Source organism: Eschscholzia californica, unplaced genomic scaffold (genome assembly GCF_041429995.1).
Source record: "Eschscholzia californica isolate CP2 unplaced genomic scaffold, dmEscCali1.0.p SCAF_4, whole genome shotgun sequence".
Lineage (NCBI taxonomy): Eukaryota > Viridiplantae > Streptophyta > Magnoliopsida > Ranunculales > Papaveraceae > Eschscholzia > Eschscholzia californica.
Window position 1 is genome coordinate 10,895,259 of NW_028238461.1, and position 22,869 is coordinate 10,918,127.

The 22,869-nt window shown below is 38.0% G+C and overlaps 3 protein-coding genes across 3 annotated transcripts; 1 reads left to right on the forward strand and 2 right to left on the reverse strand.

Moving 5' to 3' along the window:
* Window positions 1-3,025: 3,025 nt before the first annotated feature.
* LOC147542615 (uncharacterized) lies at window positions 3,026-3,451 on the reverse strand. The gene has a single exon (XM_086635320.1). It carries the CDS (start codon window positions 3,449-3,451, stop codon window positions 3,026-3,028), a length of 426 nt encoding a protein of 141 aa, XP_086491446.1.
* A 9,388-nt stretch (window positions 3,452-12,839) lies between these two features.
* On the forward strand, window positions 12,840-14,674 carry LOC147542616 (very-long-chain 3-oxoacyl-CoA reductase 1-like). Its single transcript, XM_086632722.1, has 3 exons — window positions 12,840-13,571; window positions 14,001-14,070; window positions 14,309-14,674. The coding sequence occupies exons 1-3, from the start codon at window positions 12,916-12,918 to the stop codon at window positions 14,552-14,554; spliced, it is 972 nt and encodes a 323-aa protein (XP_086488848.1). The 5' UTR covers window positions 12,840-12,915; the 3' UTR covers window positions 14,555-14,674.
* Window positions 14,585-18,677, reverse strand: LOC147542617 (putative membrane protein At3g27390). The gene is made up of 9 exons (XM_086632721.1): window positions 18,005-18,677; window positions 17,142-17,250; window positions 16,826-17,021; window positions 16,585-16,721; window positions 16,061-16,349; window positions 15,707-15,952; window positions 15,417-15,615; window positions 15,073-15,316; window positions 14,585-14,972 (listed from the first exon to the last, which is right to left on the reverse strand). Exons 1-9 carry the CDS (start codon window positions 18,096-18,098, stop codon window positions 14,699-14,701), a joined length of 1,788 nt encoding a protein of 595 aa, XP_086488847.1. The 5' UTR covers window positions 18,099-18,677; the 3' UTR covers window positions 14,585-14,698.
* Window positions 18,678-22,869: the final 4,192 nt, after the last annotated feature.

Here is a 22,869-nt window from a genome sequence, read left to right on the forward strand (position 1 = left end):
GGGTAGATTTTTGGGTCATAAGCCCAAATATTATTTAAAAAATTATTAGAATTCCATGAGAGCACTTATGTGGGGTTATGGAATGCCATTAGGTCTATGCACTTATATAGGGTTAAGATTAAATACAAGGTGGAGTGGTTGCCCACTCAACTTGTCCTAGTCAGAACTAACCTGTTTTGTAATATAGAAGAAGATATAGATAATTAATCATGAGAAGATATTTGCATTAATTGGGCTTATTTTACCGAAGGAAGTCCAAGGTATCGGGATCAAATCTCTCCATTAGCACATTTGTAAGAATTTCTATTTTAAACTTCAATTCAACTAGCATAAACCCTATAAATTTTAATTCAACTACCCTAAATTCTATAATTTAGCGACCCTAGGTGGAAATTCTGGCTCTGCCCCAATTCTTACCCCAACAAAATCATCATTACTTCACCACCACTACTACTGCTACTCGTGTGGAGCATTTAATCACCCTTGACAAAAAAAGTGAGACGAGTTAAACTATAACCAATATTGAAGAAATATTTAATTTATGTATATATTGTCAAAAGAGCATCTAGCCGACACCTTGGTGAGCAATGAGTAAGGAGAACAAGAAGCCTGATTAGTTTGGTTGCGAATGCACTTTGTTTCACCTTATTTTGCCTACGCAAGCGCCTCGATTTCAATAGAGGATAGTTGAAGTCGAGTTGATGCGATATATTGGAGAGCTTCTAGATTTATTTTCGGGAGTCAAGTACCCTAAAGGGCGCTGCTATAGACACTCTTTTTTCTTCTCCATTTGAAATCATGCTTAATTTTTATTTGTTGTTCCTCTGGTTATGGTCGAGTTCACTTTATATCTGTCTTGTCTTAATTAAGACAAAGTCTCGGTTGAAGTAGGGAACTTCTTTTCTCTAAGTTATAGAGAGATAAACAATAATTGAATTCTGATTTATCATGAGTAATCCTTCTTTCGGATTATCTGAGATAGACAAAATTAATGGAGTCGAGGCGAGAATAAATTCTCTTTCCTTAAGACATTTTACACCCCCGTAGCAGTACCAATGATTATGGTGTATGCCTTCGGATACAACGACTATCCTTTCAGAATTTAAGATGGTACTTCTATATTCTGAAAGCGAGCGAACCTTTGTAAATAGTATGAGCTCTTGGACTTATGCGAATATATCTTGTAAACACTTCGAATATTATAACTTTACTCGGATACTTCTCTCTTCGAAATTCCAGACACACCTGAATATTTTTAAAATCAAAATTATATTCCAAACACACCAGAATATTGATTTCTGGAGAGGAGAGAAAAAAGAGTAGACGGAATCCACTTGGAGACTTCTTTCTTCAGAATTCTGGATATATTAGAATATTTCTAAAATCATAATTATATTCCAAACACACCATAATACTGATTTTAGAAGAGAAGAGAAGAAGCGAATGAATTAGATGAAGAATGAAATGATTTTGGGTTGTTTATATAGGAATCGAGTAGGCACTTAATATGGGACACATCTCTTGGTATTTTGGGACAAATCTCTTGGCTTTGTGGGACACAACTCTTGAGAAAGAGTTGGTTATATAACTGGTAATGTCGGCTGGATTATAGACCGTTAGATCTTGCTTAAAAGCTCGGAAAGAACGTCCACCATCTGATTAATATCGAAATGTGCCCATAGACGAGAAATCTGGTCGTTGGATTGCAGATTCCGCGTAGCCCACCTGCTGCCTGACGCGGGTGTGACGCTTACCGTTGGATCCGCAAGGATCCAATGCTCCTAGTAGCCGCCAGAAGGTACCCCGAAAAATTTTGTGCGCAATCGTTTGATCTGAAGCAATCCTGCAGAGTAACCGCGAGCCGTCCATATCTGAACGTGGTTACTTCGCTCAAATGGCCCCCAATCTGACTTGTCCGTTTTGACGTTTTAATCCCTAATTTAACCGATCTTTGTCCAAACTTTAAACTTGAATTTCTCATTCATCCGGAATCGGATTCGAGTTATTCTTGGCTCTAACTTGAAGAGCTCGACGAGACGAACGCAATGGTGCATTTTGTTTCTGAGTTTGACGAGTCGAGTCGAGCCAAAATCGACTCCGATTCCAACATCATTTTCTTCTCTAATCTGAACTCAGTTTATCGTACTGTTTATCACCCTATTAGATGAAGCAAGATTGCCCTTATCCACGGACACTTCTTCCATATTTACCCTTATATGTTGACAACATATATATAAATATGTTGTCATAAATTGTTGAGAACATGTATAAGTGGGTTGTTATAAACTGTTGACAATATGTGTAATAATGTTCTGACTTGTTATAAAATGTTGACAACATACAAAGTTGCAATGATTTGTTATAAAATATTGACAACATATATAATTATGTTGTTAACAACATATGTAATGCGTTAGACAAAATATTATTTGTCCATTAATAGATTTGTCAAATACAAAGGATAATATGCATAATATTTAATTTTTGCAAAAGTAATTCAAACAATAATTTAGTCTAAATGTTTCTGTCAAAAACAAAACAAAAAATGTGGAAACCATTTCTTTGTTCACAAAACAAATCGAAAAATGCTTAGCCGAAATGTTAGTGTCGGTTTGTGTTTGTCAAATGCAAAAGACAAAATGCGAAACATTTTTGCAAAACAATTTTTCAGCAAAAACGAATTTGTTCAAAAATTTACAAAATTGTTGAGAGGAAACTGAGATTTGTTTATAAATTCTCAAAAATGTTTTTCACGTTAATTTGGGGGGGAAACTTCATTTCAGGGGTAAAATTATATTTTTACAAAATGAGTTTTTTTTTTTACAATATTATTCAAGTTTGGGTCAAATATCTTTTCTATTATCCCCAAATTTTGGTTTTATAATTATCCTACATGTTTTTTTTTTTTTTGGAAATGGATTAACTTCATTAAATAGAAAATTGATGAAATTACATCTTGAAGTTAAAACAGGGACTATTGCCGAAACAATGGTTACAATTATGGACCGGACTGCAAAATGAATTACTAATAAAGTGCCGCGTGGGCGACTTCATGCGCTGCCACGTTTGCCGTCTTTGGAACTCGTTGGAAGCCAACTGTTGCCAACCCATCCACCCGCTGTTTTGATTCCGAGATGAGCGAATGAATTCGCCACGGGATCGAATCCTGTCCGTCCGATATTGCCGAAATGACGACCTGGTTATCTCCTTCTATTAATACTCTTTGAAACCCTAACTCCAAAATTTTTTGACAAGCAAACCGGAGAGCTTCAGCCTCACTGATCAATGCCGATTGTGCTTCGATTCTTCTTCCTTCTTGAAAAACAATCTCTCCGTTAGAGTTTCTAATCACCACCCCAACAGAAGCTCCATTATTGTTAAAGGTTCCATCAAAGTTGGCCTTGATCGTGTTTGGGGGCGGCGGGATCCAACAATCCTTCTCATTTGACATATTTAAATCACTTCCCTCCGATGATGTAGCTACCTTCTTGGCTAAACAGAGTATTCGATTGATATTTATATCCTCTCCATTGAAAATGAAGTTGTTCCTTTCTTTCCAGAGGAACCAAAGAAGGTAAACAACAAACCTCACTTTGAATCTGTCTTCTTTATAATTGACTATTAATTTTTTGATTAGTAACTCTGGATTATCTTCTTTGTTGCATTCCATGAATGATTGAGCCTTACTCCATAGTTCTGTGAAGATTGGACAAGAATTAAACAAATGCAAAGTGGTTTCCGGTTCATTTTGACAAAGTTTGCAAGTTGTCGAAATTTGGCCATTCCCCCTCGCATATTTGATAACACAGGTAATCCTCCGTTCAGTAATCTCCATATAAATTGTAATACCCTTGGTTGGATGTCTGTTAACTTCCAAAATTTTGACCATGGAAATTCCGAATTAACTCTAGGATTTCTGTGGGTCGATGATATTTCCTTGAAGAATGACTTTGGGGTAAACGCACCAGACAACGTAGGCATCCAAATTAGCCTATCTATAACACACACTGTCGATAATGGAATATTCAAAATTGCTTCGACAGTACTATTCTCAAACCATGTTGTAAGTGTATCCAATTTCCAAGTGAATGTTTCTTGATTAATAAGATCTGATACTCTTGTGATATTTGATGGCAGGGGCTCTTTGCAAATTGGTTTGAAGTTGGGAAGTTCCGGAATCCATGGGTCAGAGGCAATGATGATCGATGAGCCATCACCCACTTTCCAACAACACTGGTTCTTTAGGACATCTTTGATCTCAATCATGGCATTCCATAGAGGGGTAGCACTTGCTTTTTTTTCTTCATTCCAGAAAGAATTAGACTTGTAATACTTAGCAATAATGATTTGAGCCCAAGTAGAATTAGGTTGGGTAATAAGTTTCCAGGCCTGTTTGGCCACCAGAGACTTATTAACCTTCTCCAAAGGCCTGATGCCCAGACCCCCAAGTTCTTTCGGACCTTGAATTATTGGCCAAGGGAGGAAGTGAATTTTCCGTTCATCTTCCTCATGATTCCACCAAAAATTCCTCTGTATTTGCTCCAGTCTACTGATTATCCCCTTTGGTAAAAGAGAGAGACTCATAAAATACGTACTGATGGGGCTGAGAGCCGACTTAATCAAGGTTGTTCTTCCAGCCTGAGATATGAATTTACGTTTCCATGCCGCCAACTTTTTTTTGAATTTATCGACCAGGAACTGGAATGTTTGGATTCTTGATTTTGGTTTAAGGATTAGGTCTCCCAGATATTTATCCGACTCCCTCATGTAAGGTGCTTGGAGTTCATTAACGAAAAAATTCCTTAGGTCCATTGGGACCCCTGAACTAAATAGGATTGAAGATTTTGAAAAATTTACCTTTTGTCCCGAGAAAGCCATATAATGATCCATCAACACTTGTAAGCTCCTTAGATTTTTCAGCGATGCCTCCCCCATAATGATCAAATCATCTGCGAATAGTAAATGTGAGACCTTTGGTGCCTTTCGGTTGATTCTGTATCCTTCAAAGAGTGCGTCTCTTTCAAATTTTCCAATTAATAGGGATAGAGCTTGAGAGATGAGTATGAATAGATAAGGTGACAACGGACAACCTTGTCTCAGACCTCTTGTAGAAGCGAAAGATCCATATTGTTTGCCATTTACTAGAACACTGAAAGTTGGGGTTGAGACACAATGCATGATAAGGTCGAGAAGTGTACCTGAAATACCAATTGCACTTAGTACCTGTTTGAGAAAATTCCACTCTACTCGATCATAGGCTTTAGCCATATCTAATTTCAGTAGGAAAGCCCCGACTTTAGCCTTTGACCGTTTCATAGAATGAATTGATTCCTGTACAATTACTATATTATCCACTATTTGCCTGTTTGGCACAAACGCATTTTGGTTCCAACTAATGCAATCTTCGAAGAAAGGCCTCAATTTATTGGCTATGATCTTTGTGATGAACTTGTAGAGGGTATTGCATAATGCAATTGGTCGATAATCAGCGGCATTCGTTGGATGATCGGATTTGGGTATCAAAACTAGAGTCGTTGCATTAATATCAGCTGAGAATTGACCTGTTCTGAATGTTGCCTGAATAAATTTGATGATTTCTGGTCCAATAATATTCCAGCTTTCTTGATAAAACAAGCACGGGAAGCCATCTGGGCCCGGACTTTTTAGAGGCCCCATATTGAAAACCACCGATTTTATTTCTTCTTCTGTTGGTATTGAGAACAATTCTTGTTGATTATCGACTGATACCCTCTTATATTCGGCCATGAGTTCTAGTGGAGGAATTGTAGTTTGTTCCGCCGAGAATAAGTTCTGAAAGTGAGCCACTAGATTTTCGGCTATGTGTTGTTCATTAGTGATCCTATTCCCCTCACTGTCCATCAACATTTGAATATGATTTTTTCTTCTACGGTTGGAGATGGCTATATGAAAGGCTTTTGAATTTCGGTCGCCATTAAGAGCCCAAAATTGTCGTGTCCGCTGTTCTAACCTTGTACGTTGCAATTCCTCCAAGTGTAGTAATTCTTCTTGGTAACTTGCTTCTAATTGAAGATCTAGCTCGGTTATCGGTTGTCTTTGGATATTTCCCAGTTTGGAACGAATCATGGAGATGCGTCTGTCTAGATTTCCGAAAGTTTGTTTGCTCCATTCTTTGAGTTTATCTTTCACATCAGCCAACTTAGATAACAGGGACGGATCACTAGACTGCCATATTTGATCAAGTTTTGGTTTATACCCTTTATTTTTTATCCAAAAAGCTTCAAATTTGTTTGTAGTTCTAGCAACTGAACCTTGTATTTCTGTTTTAAGCAAAATTGGACAATGATCACTATTGTAGCGAGGGAGGTGAAACACTCCAGCATTTGGGAAAGCTCCCACCCAATCAGCAGAAGCCACCACTCTGTCCAGTCTTTCCCTTACTAGATTTCCGAAGTTTCTGTTGTTGGACCACGTATAGGCAGGCCCATTAAAGCCCAAATCAATAAGCCCGGATTCATTTAAAAAGGTAGAGAATTGGGCCGAGAATGGTGTGTAACGAGACCCTCCAAATTTTTCCGATATTGATGTAATTGCATTGAAATCCCCTAAACAAACATACGGATTAACTAGTTGCCCTAACACATCCTGCATAGAATTCCAAAAAGCACCACGATCGACCACCCTTGGAGGCCCATAAATACAAAGTAACTCCCACTTACGGCCATCAATATGATTTCCCACCTCACCGTGAATTAAGTTGGGTGATTGACTAGTGATAGTTAATTTTACCATGTTTGACCAGAATAAAAGTAATCCACCACTTCTTCCCATTGCCGGAACCACAACTTTATGAGGAAGATTAAATTGTTCTAGGTTTGGAATTGCAGTTTCATTACCAATTCTTGTTTCAGCCAGAAATAAAATATCAGGTTTTACTGACCGGAGGAACTGTTTTAAAGTGAATATAGTCGCGGGGTTCCCCAACCCACGACAATTCCAGGAAAGGACTAACATTGGCCTTGCGGCTCTTGGGGAGCAGCCGCCACGACCCTCATAATACTTGGTTCCGAAGGATCGGAACGAGGAATTTTTGTGTAATAATTATGACCTTGTGTATTAGCTCTAGCTAACCGTTTCAGGGAATTCCTAACCTGTTCCACTCCTTCCATGCTTTGAGAATTAATTGCCTCCATGTTTTGCTGATTATCCTACATGTTACTACCCTACTAGAGAGGGTTTCACTATTGATGGAATTTCGACGTAACATAATTTGGCCGGAGCCCAAAAGTAAAAGGGTTTTGTCGAAATTTGTTCACTTTTAACAAGTCAAATTTCACATTTATTCCATGATTTTACTAGTTTCAATGTTTTTATAGTTTAGTAACTTGTTTAAATCATAGTATTAATTAGGTCATGCCCGTTTGGAATTTCTATAGGTAAGAAGGCAGTTTCTAAATTTAGAAAGAAGATGGTTGTGGCGGTTTTGTGTACAAAGGCGGTTTCAATTTAGATGGGCAGTTTCCAAAAATATGGTATAGGCGGTTTAGATGACAATTTTGGTTCAAATTGGTTACTAAATTCTCGGCTTATATTATTATATAAATAGGGGGTCTTAGAGTGCTTCAAACACACCAACACAAGCAACAACAACTCTTCTTTAGAGAGAGCTAAAGAGAGAGAGCAAGTGAGAGAGAAATTTTTTGTTCATAGTTTTGAGCGGTGTTTAATTTCTCGGTTGTCGAAGATCTAGTATAGAAGGTTAAATTCTATACGGTACCATCTTGGGACGAACTTGCGGGTTGTGTTAGTCGTCTTCATCTATCCTTCAATAAAGATTTCTTGTTCGCCCGAGGACGTAGGCTTTAAAGCCGAACCTCGTTAAATTCTGTTCGCATATTTGATTTTGACTTAGCTTTTCGATTAATCTTCATAATCGGATCAATTTCTAGGATAGGTTCGATAGCTTCCGCGACTTTTAGTTCTAACAATTGGTATCAGAGCCATGTTGAAATTGAACGAAGAGAAGATGGGATCGAGAAGTGGTACGGTCAAATCAGGGAAATATGAGATAGAGAAGTTCAATGGGAAAAACGATTTTTCTTATTGGCGGATGCAGATGAAGAATCTGTTAATCTCGCAGAAATTACACAAGACGTTGACGGGAAAGAAACCAGGAGATATGTCAGATGAGGATTGGGAGGAGTTAGATCTCGAAGCACGGGCTACCATTATGTTGTGTCTTGAGAGGGACGTGGCGTTCCTAGTAGACGAAGAAACAACGGCGGCGGGTGTGTGGTTAAAGCTAGAAAGCAGTTTCATGACAAAAACTTTAACGAATCGGGTCTACTTAAAATCCAAATTATTCACATGTAGAATGGAAGAGGGTTCTTCTATTCAGGAATATGTGAATAGGTTTGACAGGATTATCTCAGATTTGAAGGATATTGATGTTAAGGTTGAGGATGAGGACCAAGCCCTCATATTGTTACTTTCATTGCCTAAATCCTATGAGAACCTTGTTCAAACTTTGATGCTTGTTGGTGATAGTCTAAGCATGGAAGAGACGAGAAATTCGCTATTAGCGGATGACCTTCGTAAGGTTGCTACTAGCAGTATGGCGTCGGGTGGAGTAGACAAGGATCAAGCACAAGGGTTGTTTGTAACGAGGGGGAGGAGTAATGAAAGGGGAAAGGGAAAGAGCGGGAAATCTAGATCCAAATCTAGAGGCTCTTTCAAGAAAACGTGCTTTAGTTGTGGTGAGCTTGGCCACTTTAAAGCGGCTTGTCCAAAGAGAAAGTTGAAGCAAAAGAACGAAGGCTACAAGGAGAAACAAGAGATGCAAGAGGCGGGATATGTGTCAGAAGAGGCGGACGAATGTTTCTCGGTGACAGAGGTGTCTGAGAAGATCTTCGATAAGTGGATGCTTGATTCAGGGGCGTCACACCATATGTGCCCAAATAGGGAGTTGTTTACTACCTATAGGAGTATAGATGGTGGTACAGTTATACTGGGTGATGATAGTATATGTAAAACTGTGGGACTCGGAACAATACGGATCAAGATGCACGACGGAGTGGTGAGAACATTGACGGACGTAAGACACATACCCGATTTGCGGAAAAATCTAATTTCCCTTGGTGTGTTGGAGCGGAACGGCTGTAAGATAATTATAGAGAATGGCTCCATAAAAGTCGTTAAGGGTTCTTTGGTGGTAATGAGAGGTACTCGTTACGGTAATTTATACAAACTTTTGGGGACAACAATTACGGGAGATGTAGCAGTAGGAATCAGTGGAAGGGATCCAACGGCTAGTACGAGGCTTTGGCATATGCGCCTTGGGCATATGTCAGAAAAGGGTCTATCTCTGATGTGCGGGAAAGGCTTGTTGAAGGACATGAAGAAGCCTTGCATGGAGTTTTGTGAGCATTGTGTGTTCGGGAAGGCACACAGGGTGACGTTCTCTACAAGCAAGCACAGGAGCAAAGAGGTATTAGACTACGTACACACCGATGTCTGGGGACCGGCAAAGTTACCTTCCAAGGGTGGTTCCAGGTATTTTGTTACATTCGTTGATGATCATTCGAGATTTGTCTGGCTTTATTTTCTGAAGCATAAGAATGAGGTATTCAACACATTCCTGGTGTGGAAAGCAATGGTTGAGAACAAAACTGGTCGAAAGCTGAAGACGTTAAGGTCGGATAATGGGACCGAGTACACGGATGGGGCATTCAAGGAGTTTTGTAATCAGGAAGGCATTGTGAGGCACTGGACAGTAGTAAACACACCTCAGCAGAATGGAGTCGCAGAGAGATTGAACCGTACACTACTTGAGAAGGCTAGATGTATGCGCTCCAATTCGGGATTAGGCGTAGAATGGTGGGCAGAATCTGTTGCTACAGCTTGTTATATTGTGAACAGGTCTCCACATTCTTCTTTAGATGGCGGCATACCTTACGAGGTGTGGTCAGGTGAACATGCAGATTACGGGAGATTTAGGGTTTTCGGTTGTACGGCCTATTACCATGTTAAAGGTAACAAACTTGACAATAGAGCAAAGAAGGCAATTTTCTTAGGATATGCTACAGGAGTCAAGGGTTATCGGCTATGGTGTACGGAAGACAATAAGTTTGTAATCAGCAGAGATGTGGTGTTTGATGAGTCATCTATTGTAGCTATGGCGAAAGCTACGGTGCCTAGTTGTGGTGATGTTGGGTCTACTAAAGCTCAAGTAGTGGAAGTAGAAGCCGAAGACCAACGGGTTTCTAGGAATCATGATCAGGTGGAGCATCAGGATAAAACTCAGGATGAGGAGATTGATGAACCCGATCATGAGGAGGTTCAAGGGGAAGGTACACAAGTTTTACAACAACAACAGCAGGATGTTTCGGTACACACTAGGCCGAAACGGTTATATAATCCGGTACAGAGGTTAGGGTCAGACAAACCTCTTAGGCATTACGGGCAGGCAAATCTGGTTGAATATGCACTCTCGGTGGAAGACGACGAGCCGGTCACCTTCAAACAAGCTATTACCGTGGCGGAAAGAGAGAGTTGGTTGGTTGCTATGCAAGAAGAGATGGAGTCTCTTCACAAGAACCAGACATGGGAGGTTGTCCCATTGCCCGAAGGTAAGTCTGTTATTGGTTGTAAATGGGTGTACAAGAAGAAAGAGGATTCTTCCGAGATCAAGGGTACAAGGTATAAGGCAAGACTAGTGGCCAAGGGTTATGCACAGAAAGAAGGGGTCGACTACAATGAGATTTTCTCACCGGTCGTGAAACATACTTCTATTCGGGTGCTATTGAGTATTGTTGCTCATAGTGATCTTGAGCTGGAACAACTCGATGTTAAAACCGCCTTCTTGCACGGGGATTTGGAAGAAGAAATTTATATGGCTCAACCAGAGGGATACAAGGTTGAGGGCAAAGAAAATCAAGTATGTCGTTTGAGGAAATCTCTTTACGGATTGAAACAATCCCCTCGCAAATGGTACAAACGATTTGATTTTTTCATGCTAAAGCATGGTTTTCGCAGAAGTGACTATGATTGTTGTGTATACATCAAGAAACTTCGCGAAGGTGACTTTATTTATCTCCTTTTGTATGTGGATGACATGCTTATTGCTTCTCGAAGCATGGTGGAGATAGATAAGTTGAAATCTCAACTCAGTCAAGAGTTTGAGATGAAAGACATGGGCGCTGCAAAGAAGATACTGGGAATGGAGATTAAGAGAGTGCGGTCAAGTAAGAAACTGTACTTGAATCAGAAAGGTTACATCGAACGAGTAGTTTCTCGATTCGGGATGCAGAATGCGAAGGCGGTGTCAACACCTTTGGCACCACACTTCAGGCTCTCGGGAAAACAATCTCCCACTACTACGGTGGAGAAGGATCATATGGATCGTGTACCGTATGCTAGTGCAGTTGGCAGTTTGATGTACGCTATGGTGTGTACTCGTCCAGATATTTCACAGGCGGTCAGTGTGGTTAGTAGGTTTATGGCAAACCCGGGGAAGACACATTGGGAAGCTGTGAAGTGGGTCTTGAGGTACTTGAAGGGTACCGCTGATACGGGTTTGTGCTTTGGTGGAGACACATGTCAGGTAAGCGGTTATGTTGACTCGGATTATGCTGGCGATCTAGATAGAAGACGATCTACTACTGGTTATGTATTTAAGGTACATGGTGCTCCAGTTAGTTGGCGATCGATGTTACAATCTACAGTTGCGTTATCTACTACGGAGGCCGAGTATATGGCTATGGCCGAGGGTGTGAAGGAAGCATTGTGGTTGTGGGGTCTTCTGGATGATCTAGGGATTAAGCAAGAGTGCGTGGATGTATGGTGTGATAGTCAAAGTGCGATCCACTTGGCGAAGAATCAGGTTCACCATGCTCGCACTAAGCATATCGATGTCAGGTATCACTTTGTACGAGATGTCATAGAGGAAGGTGATGTTTCTCGCATGAAGGTACACACAGATGAGAATCCCGCGGACATGTTGACTAAAGTGGTGACATGTAGCAAGTTTCAGCATTGCCTGGAATTGCTACAAATCGGCTCGTGTTAAGTTGCCCGAAAGGGCGTAATGGCGACAAGGTAATCTTTATGTGAAGGGTTGGTAGAACTACGGTAGGCTTGATCCTATAAAAGGGTACGTAGGCAGCCATGGTCATATGGTGCAGTCGGATGAAGTTACAAGAAGCAGATATATCTTACAAGGAGTATTCTGGTGTTCGTCCAAAATTTGAAGAGTATCAAATTGTGTACGAGGTGGAGAATTGTAAGAAGGCAGTTTCTAAATTTAGAAAGAAGATGGTTGTGGCGGTTTTGTGTACAAAGGCGGTTTCAATTTAGATGGGCAGTTTCCAAAAAATGGTATAGGCGGTTTAGATGACAATTTTGGTTCAAATTGGTTACTAAATTCTCGGCTTATATTATTATATAAATAGGGGGTCTTAGAGTGCTTCAAACACACCAACACAAGCAACAACAACTCTTCTTTAGAGAGAGCTAAAGAGAGAGAGCAAGTGAGAGAGAAATTTTTTGTTCATAGTTTTGAGCGGTGTTTAATTTCTCGGTTGTCGAAGATCTAGTATAGAAGGTTAAATTCTATACGGTACCATCTTGGGACGAACTTGCGGGTTGTGTTAGTCGTCTTCATCTATCCTTCAATAAAGATTTCTTGTTCGCCCGAGGACGTAGGCTTTAAAGCCGAACCTCGTTAAATTCTGTTCGCATATTTGATTTTGACTTAGCTTTTCGATTAATCTTCATAATCGGATCAATTTCTAGGATAGGTTCGATAGCTTCCGCGACTTTTAGTTCTAACACTATATATGGTGCAACCAACCCATGTTTGTGTTGCACCAAGCTTTAAGACATTGCTGTCTGCATAAAAATTTATATAGAGATAGAAGGAGAAGTTAGAGATAGAAGATGAAGCAATTCTCTTGTTGTATTGATCAACTATTCAAAACCCAACCTCTATGGGTTCTCCTTCTCTCACTCATAGGATTAATCTCTCTTTTCAAACACTTCATATCCATCCTAAAATGGTTCTATATCACATTCCTTAGACCACCCAAGAATCTAGTCAAGACTTATGGTTCATGGGCACTCATCACTGCACCAACTGAAGGTATTGGAAAGGCCTTTGCTTTTCAATTAGCTTCAAAAGGTCTCAACTTGATTTTAGTTGGTAGAAACTTCACTAAACTTCAATCAGTCTCAACTTCAGTTCAATCCAAATATCCAACTACCCAAATCAAGATTATCATCCTAGACTTCTCCAATGACAGTCTAATCACAATTGGAGTTCGAAAAATCGAAGAAGCAATTGAAGAGGTTGATGTTGGAGTTTTGATAAACAATGTTGGAATTACTTACCCTTGTGCAAAATTCTTTCATGAAGTGGAAGAGGAAGTATGGATGAATTTGATAAGAGTGAATATAGAAGGTACTAGTAGAGTAACAATGGTGGTTTTAAAAGGGATGATTAAGAGGAAGAGAGGAGCAATTGTTAACATTGGATCAGGGGCTGGAATTGTTGTACCTTCTCATCCTCTTTATGCTATCTATGCTGCTTCAAAAGGGTACCTGTAATTCTTCTTGCTAATAATCATTTTTACTTAACCTTTCCTGGCTCATCTGGATAAAAAAACGGTTCAAGTCTTAGAAAAACTTTATCTTTTGGTGAAAGTATTAGAATCCCGGTAAAAATATTTTACGTGGTGGCAAGTGGCAACTAGTTTAACTGGTGGTATAGGTGATCACAATCTCAATTTCATGATTATTAGTAATGAATTATTGATTTCATAATAATAAATGTGGTTCCATAGTAAGATGGAATGAATAAAGATTAAACCAAGTCATACACTTTTGTTGTTTGGCCTATTTCTTTTATAAATGTACAAACATGTGGTCCTAATGCACATGAGCCAAGAGATGACATGAAATTTGACTATGTCGAATATCCGTCACAGCATGGTACTATATAATGATGATTTTAATACATTTGACAGGTACATTGATGAGTGGTCGAGATGCATCTATGTAGAATACACGAAGCTCGGTATTAATGTGCAGTGCCAGGTATTAGTTCGACGAATTATTCAAATTATTACTTTTTTTTAGAGTGAATTCAAACTTCTTTTGTTAAAAGTAATCAAGAACCCCTTAATATGTGCCGTTAAGACGCATAAGGAACTGTTGTTTAAACTGATATGAACAGAAAATAAAGTTTTCGACCTACTTCTTAGATTTTAGATTTTTTTTGTTGTACCTCTTGTATTTGACAATGTACCTCAATTAAGTGTTGTTTGGAGGACAGGTACCACTCTATGTTGCAACAAGAATGGCCTCTGAGGTAGCATCCATTAAAGGGACATCAATTTTTGTACCATCACCACATGCATACGCTCGATCTGCTGTCTGTAGGATTGGATACGAATCTCGATGCACTCCTTATTGGGCTCACTCTCTCCAATGGGCCATTGCCTATTACTTGTTGCCCGAAAGGTTACTCGACGGATGGCGCCTGTCAATAGGCATCCGTAGGATGGTCCCGAATTCGTGATTATTGTGCATTTCAAAATAAAAGAAATAATGGAAGGAAAAAATGTTAAGTCATAAAATTTTATTTGTTTGTAAGCCTAAGTAGCAAAGTGAATATAAAGAGCATCTTAATTGATTCTTACATTGCCAACAATGGAAGAAAACATCATACAATATCTATTTCCTTTACAACTCCTCGATTACTATTCTCATTATCAGCGTTTCCTGTCCGATCCTGAAACGATTTTTGACTAAATATCCGAATGAATCGACTTCTTGAACTTGGAACAGATTGAGACCTTTTTGTTACTTTCGATCCATTCATTGATTGACTTCCTGAATTCTTCCTAGCTAACTCCTCGGATAAAGACTTCACTAACACATCAAACCTTCGCTTCGCTGTTGGGTACCTTGAGATAGCTTTTGTTATCCCTTGAAGCCTATAACAAAATGGAAAAAACAAAATAAAAAAAACAAAGTGAATCAAAATTAACGAGATTGAAAACGCTTGAAGTGTTTCGAGGTTTGGTTTCGTATTACCTTCTTGCTATTCCATCAAGTTCGGCTCTTTTTCTCTCGGACTCGGGTGGCGATCCAAGTATAGTGTTCTTCAATCTGTCAGGATTACCACCTAACAGAACCAAACTCGAAAGATAGTTTTCTTCTTCATCAGTGAGATTATGAGCTTTGATTTGGTCTTTGATGATCAATAAGGGATTCAAGAACCAGTCATAGAAAGCATCTTTAGGTCTGTTCATGGAAGTTACTTCAACATTACTATCTCCTGCATAAAGGAAGCACAGACACTTAATCTTCATTTACTTAATTCGAAGAATGACTAAGAAGGGGAAAAAATGGAAGGAGAGATTTGTTTTTTTACTTACTCAACAATATACCCTCAGCGTTGGCCTTTATAGAACGAAGAAGTGCCTGAAGGATGCAGTAGGCAGGTAACCCGACACTGATAACTCGGCTACCAGATTTCTTATTTTTCGAGTCTTCTATCTCTTGAGGAGTTATTGTTCCCTCGGAAATCAAAATTTCTCCTTGATGTTTACACTCAGAAAACAAGTTATCTAGTAACTGCATTTACCACAATTTCTTCACTTTATCATTCATTTCATGTAGTATTTTAATTTCCAGCAAGCAGTACGTATAAGCAAAGAGATAATACCTCGAATAGATTCAACTCGATAACAGTGTTCTTCAATGAAACGGAACGAGATGGTGGATTGTTAAAAGAGTTCGGCCTAGAGAAAGATGAAATACTCGAGGTACTCCGTTCTGGGGGTCCCTTCTTCCGGTACTGAGGCCTAGGGAAACAGGACCCTTCAGGCATTCCAAGTCTGTCGTTGCTGTATTCATCAAACATCGCTAACGAAGAAATTATGTAACAGAGACCGAACCAAATTGATGATTCCTGCCAATTAGAAAGACCATTACCACAAAATTCAAATACTCGAGAAGAAACAAAGAGATCAAACGTACAATATTTGAACTACTTGTTTATGAAGGAAAAAAGACGAACCTGGTATACTACGGCACCTGCGTAAACCCCTAAGAAGATACTAGCTACCATTGCACCTAGTACAGAACTAACAACTATCACGGGCCAGAATAGAATTGCAAGGCCTGCGAAAGGCACACATATGGTCTCCAAGAAAGGACCTTCCCGGCCTATAAGATCATGAAACAATCGATTCCATCCCTTGAAAAGCATATACGGACTCTTAAATACGGCAAGACACGTGATCACTATGAAGTCAACTAATGAACCAATCAGTCCAACTAAAATAGCACCAGGAAGATGTAATAATCTGCAAGGTGTCGAAATAAGATTTAATTAGTCGAAAGCCCACTTCTTCATCAACAAAAAAGAATAAAAAACACAGATCTTGTATTACAAAGTTAATAACTTAACTAGATAAATTAGATATGAGATAACAGGTATAATCCCGTTATTTTATTTTATCTGCGAGATATGGATTATCGTTTAAAATTGAAATGCGAGTAAGAACCTCGGATGAAACCGTGCTCAAACTTAAGGCAGACCTGATTTCATATGGTTTTCCATCAGGGGGTTCTTGAAGCCGGAGATCGTCCATAGCAGAGAAATAGGAGTGGAAACAAACATCCATAACATCTCTGACAACAGTAAAGCTCCCTTCTACTGTGCTCACTGTCCCATCCTACAAGTTCAGAAAAGTAAACAAATCGTTGAATCAGAGAACTCAAAACAAGTGACATGAATTTGAAGAAGAATTCACTTATATGGGTAGTACCATTTACATACATAGATACAGTGGAAGAACGTATTATCAGTTTTCCCTTCTCCAACGGCTTCAAAAGTGGCCATTAGTGGTGCTACAAGGCCATATCCTGCACCTCCTACGATACTCGCAACAATTCCAACCAAAGGCCAGCAAACCAAGAGAACCGAAATGCATATGCAAAGTACAAGTTTCAAAACTGGTCCTATCTGTTTAGCTCTGCTCGAAAAAGAAAACACGAAAAAAATCAACTGGTGAAAGTGCAAAAAACCCATTTGTAATCAGTTTATTCCTCAAGCATCCGAGAATTTTTTTACTTATGTTTGGCTTGAGTTTTACCTCGCAATGCAATAATATGTCCAGAGACTATGTGCAGGCCAAAGACCAAGAATGATCGCTGAGTTTCCTATCGTAATGATAAGACATATCAAAGGACAAAAGATGACACCTACAAAACAAAATCAAGTAAGATATCTGCAATGCATTTTCTTTGGGATTTGTCGAGTACAAATTTGATTTTGATTGTTTATAGCGATTTCAAGAATTTAGGAACGATAAACGTTATGGGCTGCTATGTTGTTGGGGCTTCATAACACGTAATCTGCTGCACTAGAATTACAGATGGGGAAGGCACGAAACGCCTTAAAAGAGAGTGACACAATCCGCTTTTTGAACCAACAATCTTAAAGAGTTATGTTTTCCATATCCATCATTAATATTTAGATGATTGGATCAATAGCCCGTTTCGTGTAAGATTGTGCATTATTTGCCAATCGGCGCGACAAACCATAAGAACTTTTAGACTTAGTGAATATAATAAGTTAATGGCTTCATGTGAATTCAATTGAAAGTATAATAGAAAATCTTAGGGCAAGATATCATGGGTCCATAGTTCCCAATGGGGAAAACCTAAAATAAAGAAGTTGCAGTTCTATCAACTATGAAGTATCACATTTAAAGAGTTCAATCTGTACAATTCAGAACCAGATCATTAAAGCACAAACAATGATGAAAATCAAATGAAATAATACACTTGAATCTAATTGCTAGCTATGAGAAAAAATGAAATTATTTCTATTTAAAGTAAAAAATGAATACTTTGAACAGAGGAAAGGAATAATCAAAGGGGAAAGTATAATAAAAAAAACCCATTTTAGAAACTGAGAAATTGAACAGCATAAAGAGGAAGAAGAAGAGAAAACCTTTAATGATTCCCAAAAGAAGAAGACCAATGAAGTAGGGCAAAAACCTAATTAGACTCCACAAAGTAGCCCAAAATCCATTTGGAATTTCCATCTCTTAACTACCCAGATCTTCAAATCACTTCAAACCCATAATTTCTCACAAACAACAGTGATGATACTTCACAACCCCAGAAACCTAAAATCAAAACCCATTAGTATAAAGAAACAATCTTCACCAACCCAATCTCAGAAACTCAACCTAAACGTGTTGTATCAGTCAGTCACACCAAAATCCATGCAAAATAACAAAGTGGGTATTCCAAAGCAACAAATTATCATTTGAATTGAAGAAAGATGGCCACTTAGTAGAGGATTTAATTGCATACGGTTAGATAACCGTTTAAGATGTATCAATAGAGATTAGAGAGGTAGAGATTGTAACAAGTGGGGAGAGAGAAAGTGATTGAGGAGAGAGAAAGTGATTGAGGAGAGTGAAAGTGAAGTGAGAGAGAGAGGGAGAGAGATTTTGGTTGGCTTAGACTTATGAGTCAAGGATAAGCAAATCCCACTGAACCCCATTGATATATTATAGATCAACTTACTTCGACCTAATAAAGAATCAATTTTGCTTTTAATTAGAAAATTTTTACTGTATATGCTTACTATATATGTAGAAAAATGAATCGTGTATGTCCCGGTCAGGCCGACCACGACATATCTTGTAATGTCGACCACGGGATTTTCGTGGCCAGTTTTGTGATCGATGGGCAGTGAAACCCTCAAGGGTCTAAAATTTTCGAGGGTTTTAAAATTTCAAAACTTCCGACGATATGAACATTTTTTCGTCAAAACAATAAGATTAAGAGAAAGTTATAGTAGTTTTAAAGAGAGAGAGAGAGATTTAGAGCATCTTCAATTTAAAACTCAAAAATCTATGTGTCACGTCTTAATTGAGATTTTCTTTGTTATGTGACTAAATTGATTTTCTCTAGACTTTGTATGTATCCCATCAAGATCTCAAAATGTGACATTCATTTATTAATAAGAATAAATCAGATGTGAAGAAAAGTTTCCTATTAGTTTAAAATATAAAGTAGGTTGAATCAGGGGCGGCCCTAACATATTGGGGGCCCAAAGCCAAATCAAGAATTGAGGCCCTTTCAAATATAAGCAAAAAAATGAAAATAAAACACTTAATGACACTTGCGAGAGGGATTGAACCTGTGACCTTTACCTCATAGCACAACTTCTTAAGTAGTAAGCCATTATAGTATTTCTATCATTTCTTTAGTTAGAAACCAAACTATCCAATAAAAGTCCAAAAATGTGGCCCTTGAGTAGGTTGGGGCCCAAAGCAACCGCTTTGGTTGCTTTGGGTCTGGACTGCCCCTGAGGTTGATTAAGACGATTGAGATATTCAAAAGAAAACTCAAATATTGAGATATCTCAACATAAAATGATGCCACATCATTTTCAGATCCTAATTAAGTGTTGCATGGGAGAAAGTTTTTTTAAAAACTCAATAAATCTTAGGTGACACTTGGAATTTTTCAAACTGAGTCATGGACAATAAATCTTAGGTGACACTTATAATTTTTCGAATTGAGTCTTGCATTGGAGATGCTCTTAACAGGGAGAAATTGTAACGCCCCAAGCCTTAGCAGTTGCCGATATTGTCCCCGCTTTAACCACCTCACACAGGTACAGGGTTTTGTCCTTGGCGAAGGCACCACAAGCCTACCCAAAAGGCCTCGGTACTTACTAAGCTTGAGCTTACACATATAGCCCAGTCTCTGGACACTCTTGTGAGCAATGTGGGACTATTACAGAAATTTAACAGAAGAAGGAGGTAGTGTGTGTGCGCGCGCGCGCGCGCCTGTCTGAAAGAAATGAGGGAAATTGTGGTAGACGGAGTTGGTGGTCGACGGTGAGGAAGAAAAAAAAAAGTTGTGCTGCCCTGATAATTCTTACAGAATCCACAATTCCTTATAAAATTTTGTCACATCAAATCTAACAAAATTTCACATCTTTTCTTTACAATACAGTCCTCATCTCAAATTCAATGTAATAACAAGGGAGACATAATCTTAGATAGATGGAGTAGGAAGAAGAAGTGGTTGGATAGATTTGTAAGAAGGTGAGATGTACATAATACTTTTGTAGGTGAGATTAGATGAGGCAGATAAACCAAACAAAAGTACATTAGTTAGAGTGAAACATATTATTTGACGTATGATACTAAAATAATACTTATGATGGATGACTCTTGTCTTAATAAAATGTCGGCAGTTGTTTAAAATTGACAGCTTTGGGAATCCCTTTGTTTTGTCTAGTTGTCTATTTACTTTTTGGGTGCGCTACAATTTTTTATTCTAGCCTGAATGTTCTCAAACTTACTTAGGGGAGTAGTGGATAAAGATATTGGGAAACATTTTTACGTCTTTCAGTGTCCGTATTATTGGTTGGAGACATGTGAAATGCCTCCAAATGTCCGTGTTATTAGTTGGGGACATTTCAAATGTCTGTGTTATTGGTTGGGAACATTTCAAATGGCTCTAAATGTTTGTGTTATTCGTTTAAGACATTAATGTTCTGAAATGTTTGTGTTATTTATTTTTGACACGAAATTAGGGACATTTCAAGACAAATTGGTTTTGGAGACATTTTAGTGTAAATTTGGGTAGACTTTGGAGAGAAACTGTTTCTCAAAATATGGAAGACATTTGAGGACACTTGGGGACCTTTCAGTAAAAAAGATAATAAAAATAGTTATTACCATCAAATTAGATTAATAATATAAAATAAATGATATATAACAATTAAAATATTTATTACAGTAATATTATTATTATATTATTATAATGTTATCTTATTATTATATTACAGTACTTTTGTATAATTATTATATTATATTATTATTATATTATTATAATATTATCTTCTTATTATATTACTATATTATTGTATTATTGTTATATTATATTATATTATTATTATATTAATATTATATTAATATATTATTATACTATATTAAATAATAAATATTTGCCAATTGTCCATCAATGTCTATAGATATCTACGAATGTCTACGAAAATTGAAAAATATATTTGAAATATTAATTAAATTTTTTCATTTCATGTGGTAAAACAGTAATAATATTAAAATAATAAACATAAACTAAATGGCTATCAATGTCCACAGATATAGGTTAACCAATTTTGACTGATTTACATAGACACCCTTCTTTTTTTAGTCCATGACATTTTGTCCATGAACCAAAAGTCTTGAAATGTCTCCAAGACATTTTGTCTATGAATCAAATGTCTTGAAATGGCTCCAAGACATTTTGTCTATGAACCAATGTCTTGAAATGTCCATAAAAACATTTTGTCTACGGACAAACGTCCCGAAATGTCTTAAAATGTCTTGAAATGTCTACGGAACATTTTGTTTTTGAGTGTCCTCCAATGTCCTGATCCACTACCACCCCCTTAGTCTGTAGGGCGCTAAGAGAGAAGGTCAGTCTGAATAAAAAAGAGGGGCGTCTGTAGGCGCTCCCTCACCTTTTATGCCACAATGATTAAATTTAATAAGCACCCCTAATTTTACTATAGGCACCTCCTTCGTGTCTTTAACTTGGAATCGGGGGTACCCCAATCGCCATTAAATCGGTCGCCTCGGGCACATCGTTGAGGTTGGTGACCACTTCACTGGAGTCTGATATGTCTAAGTTAACATATTACGGTGGTTGAACCTAGAAGTCCATGGAGCAGGACAACGCCCATAACCAATTAATGTGTCTTCAAGTGGAGTTATAACTGCCCAAACAAAACTAGAAATTGGGTTGGAAATTCGATTTTGTTGAACTAAGGAACAATTTTGTTAAAAAGACATTTCTTTTGTCTGTACTCACCAAGTATATTTTCAAAATAGACTTCAACTCCAAAATTTAAAATGGGCCCAATGTCCAATTACTGAACTACCCTATCAATTCTTTCATATTTTCTCGTAAACCTAGGAAGTCATTTTTGGAAGAGTGAAAGAGAAAAATGTAGAAGGGGACTGAAAATTTAGGCGATTCTATTTATTAGATGTTCGAGAAACTACTAAGCCATCCATTGAAGATTTTGAAGGGGAAAACTTTATAGAAGCTCTCTTGCTTTATGATTTTATATAATTTCTTGATGATTTTAGACCGCAACCGAAACGGAAGCACGATTTTAAATGGTCTAGTTTTGTGTTGAGAGAAGAAATTTCTTATTCTTTTCTTGATTTCCAGTTGGAAATCATTGAATACTAGTTACAAATTTTCTGTTATGTTCCTGATTTCCAGTTGTACACCTCCGCAATTTTTTTGTTTTACCAAAACATCACATGCAACCCTTTCGCAAGTCTTTGAAAACGATTGCAATTTGCAAGCACTTTACAAATCATTACAATTCTATTGCAAAACATTTGTAAATGGTTCGAAAGCTGCAAGCAACTACAAACTCTTTGCAAACACTGGCAAACTCTTCTGCCTTTTTTGCGAGAGAAAAAGTATTTGTTTCATTTGAAGATTAAGAGGCGTCCCAACCATCTATTGATTGATAGAGAGTAAAAAAGTATTTGTTTCATTTGAAGTAGATAGATGATATTGGGTGCAAAGAAGATTAAGGGCATTCACCGTATAAAGTCTTGCCTCACAAATCAGCTCGGCTTCTGAGATCAGTCCTACTTGTGTGTTTAACCCTGCTAAAGGGTTCAAATTTTCGACTCATACAAGACACTTTCAACAATATATACTAATTGATTTAACTATAATATTTTTTGAAAGATAAAATGAAATGAAATTCTCATTAGCCTTGATCTATTACAAGTCATTGAGTATTTATAGACTTTT

What these genes read in the sequence shown, in the direction of transcription:
- LOC147542617 (XM_086632721.1), bottom strand. Translation starts at nt 18,098, where the DNA reads ATGGAAATTCCAAATGGATTTTGGGCTACTTTGTGGAGTCTAATTAGG. An exon ending in CAGGTGCCGTAGTATACCAG is followed by an intron (nt 15,953 to 16,060) that starts GTTCGTCTTTTT and finishes TCTAATTGGCAG; the next exon opens with GAATCATCAATTTGGTTCGG. An exon ending in CTTGATGGAATAGCAAGAAG is followed by an intron (nt 14,973 to 15,072) that starts GTAATACGAAAC and finishes ATTTTGTTATAG; the next exon opens with GCTTCAAGGGATAACAAAAG.
- LOC147542615 (XM_086635320.1), bottom strand. Translation starts at nt 3,451, where the DNA reads ATGTCAAATGAGAAGGATTGTTGGATCCCGCCGCCCCCAAACACGATC.
- LOC147542616 (XM_086632722.1), top strand. Translation starts at nt 12,916, where the DNA reads ATGAAGCAATTCTCTTGTTGTATTGATCAACTATTCAAAACCCAACCT. An exon ending in ATCTATGCTGCTTCAAAAGG is followed by an intron (nt 13,572 to 14,000) that starts GTACCTGTAATT and finishes TACATTTGACAG; the next exon opens with GTACATTGATGAGTGGTCGA. An exon ending in GTATTAATGTGCAGTGCCAG is followed by an intron (nt 14,071 to 14,308) that starts GTATTAGTTCGA and finishes TTTGGAGGACAG; the next exon opens with GTACCACTCTATGTTGCAAC.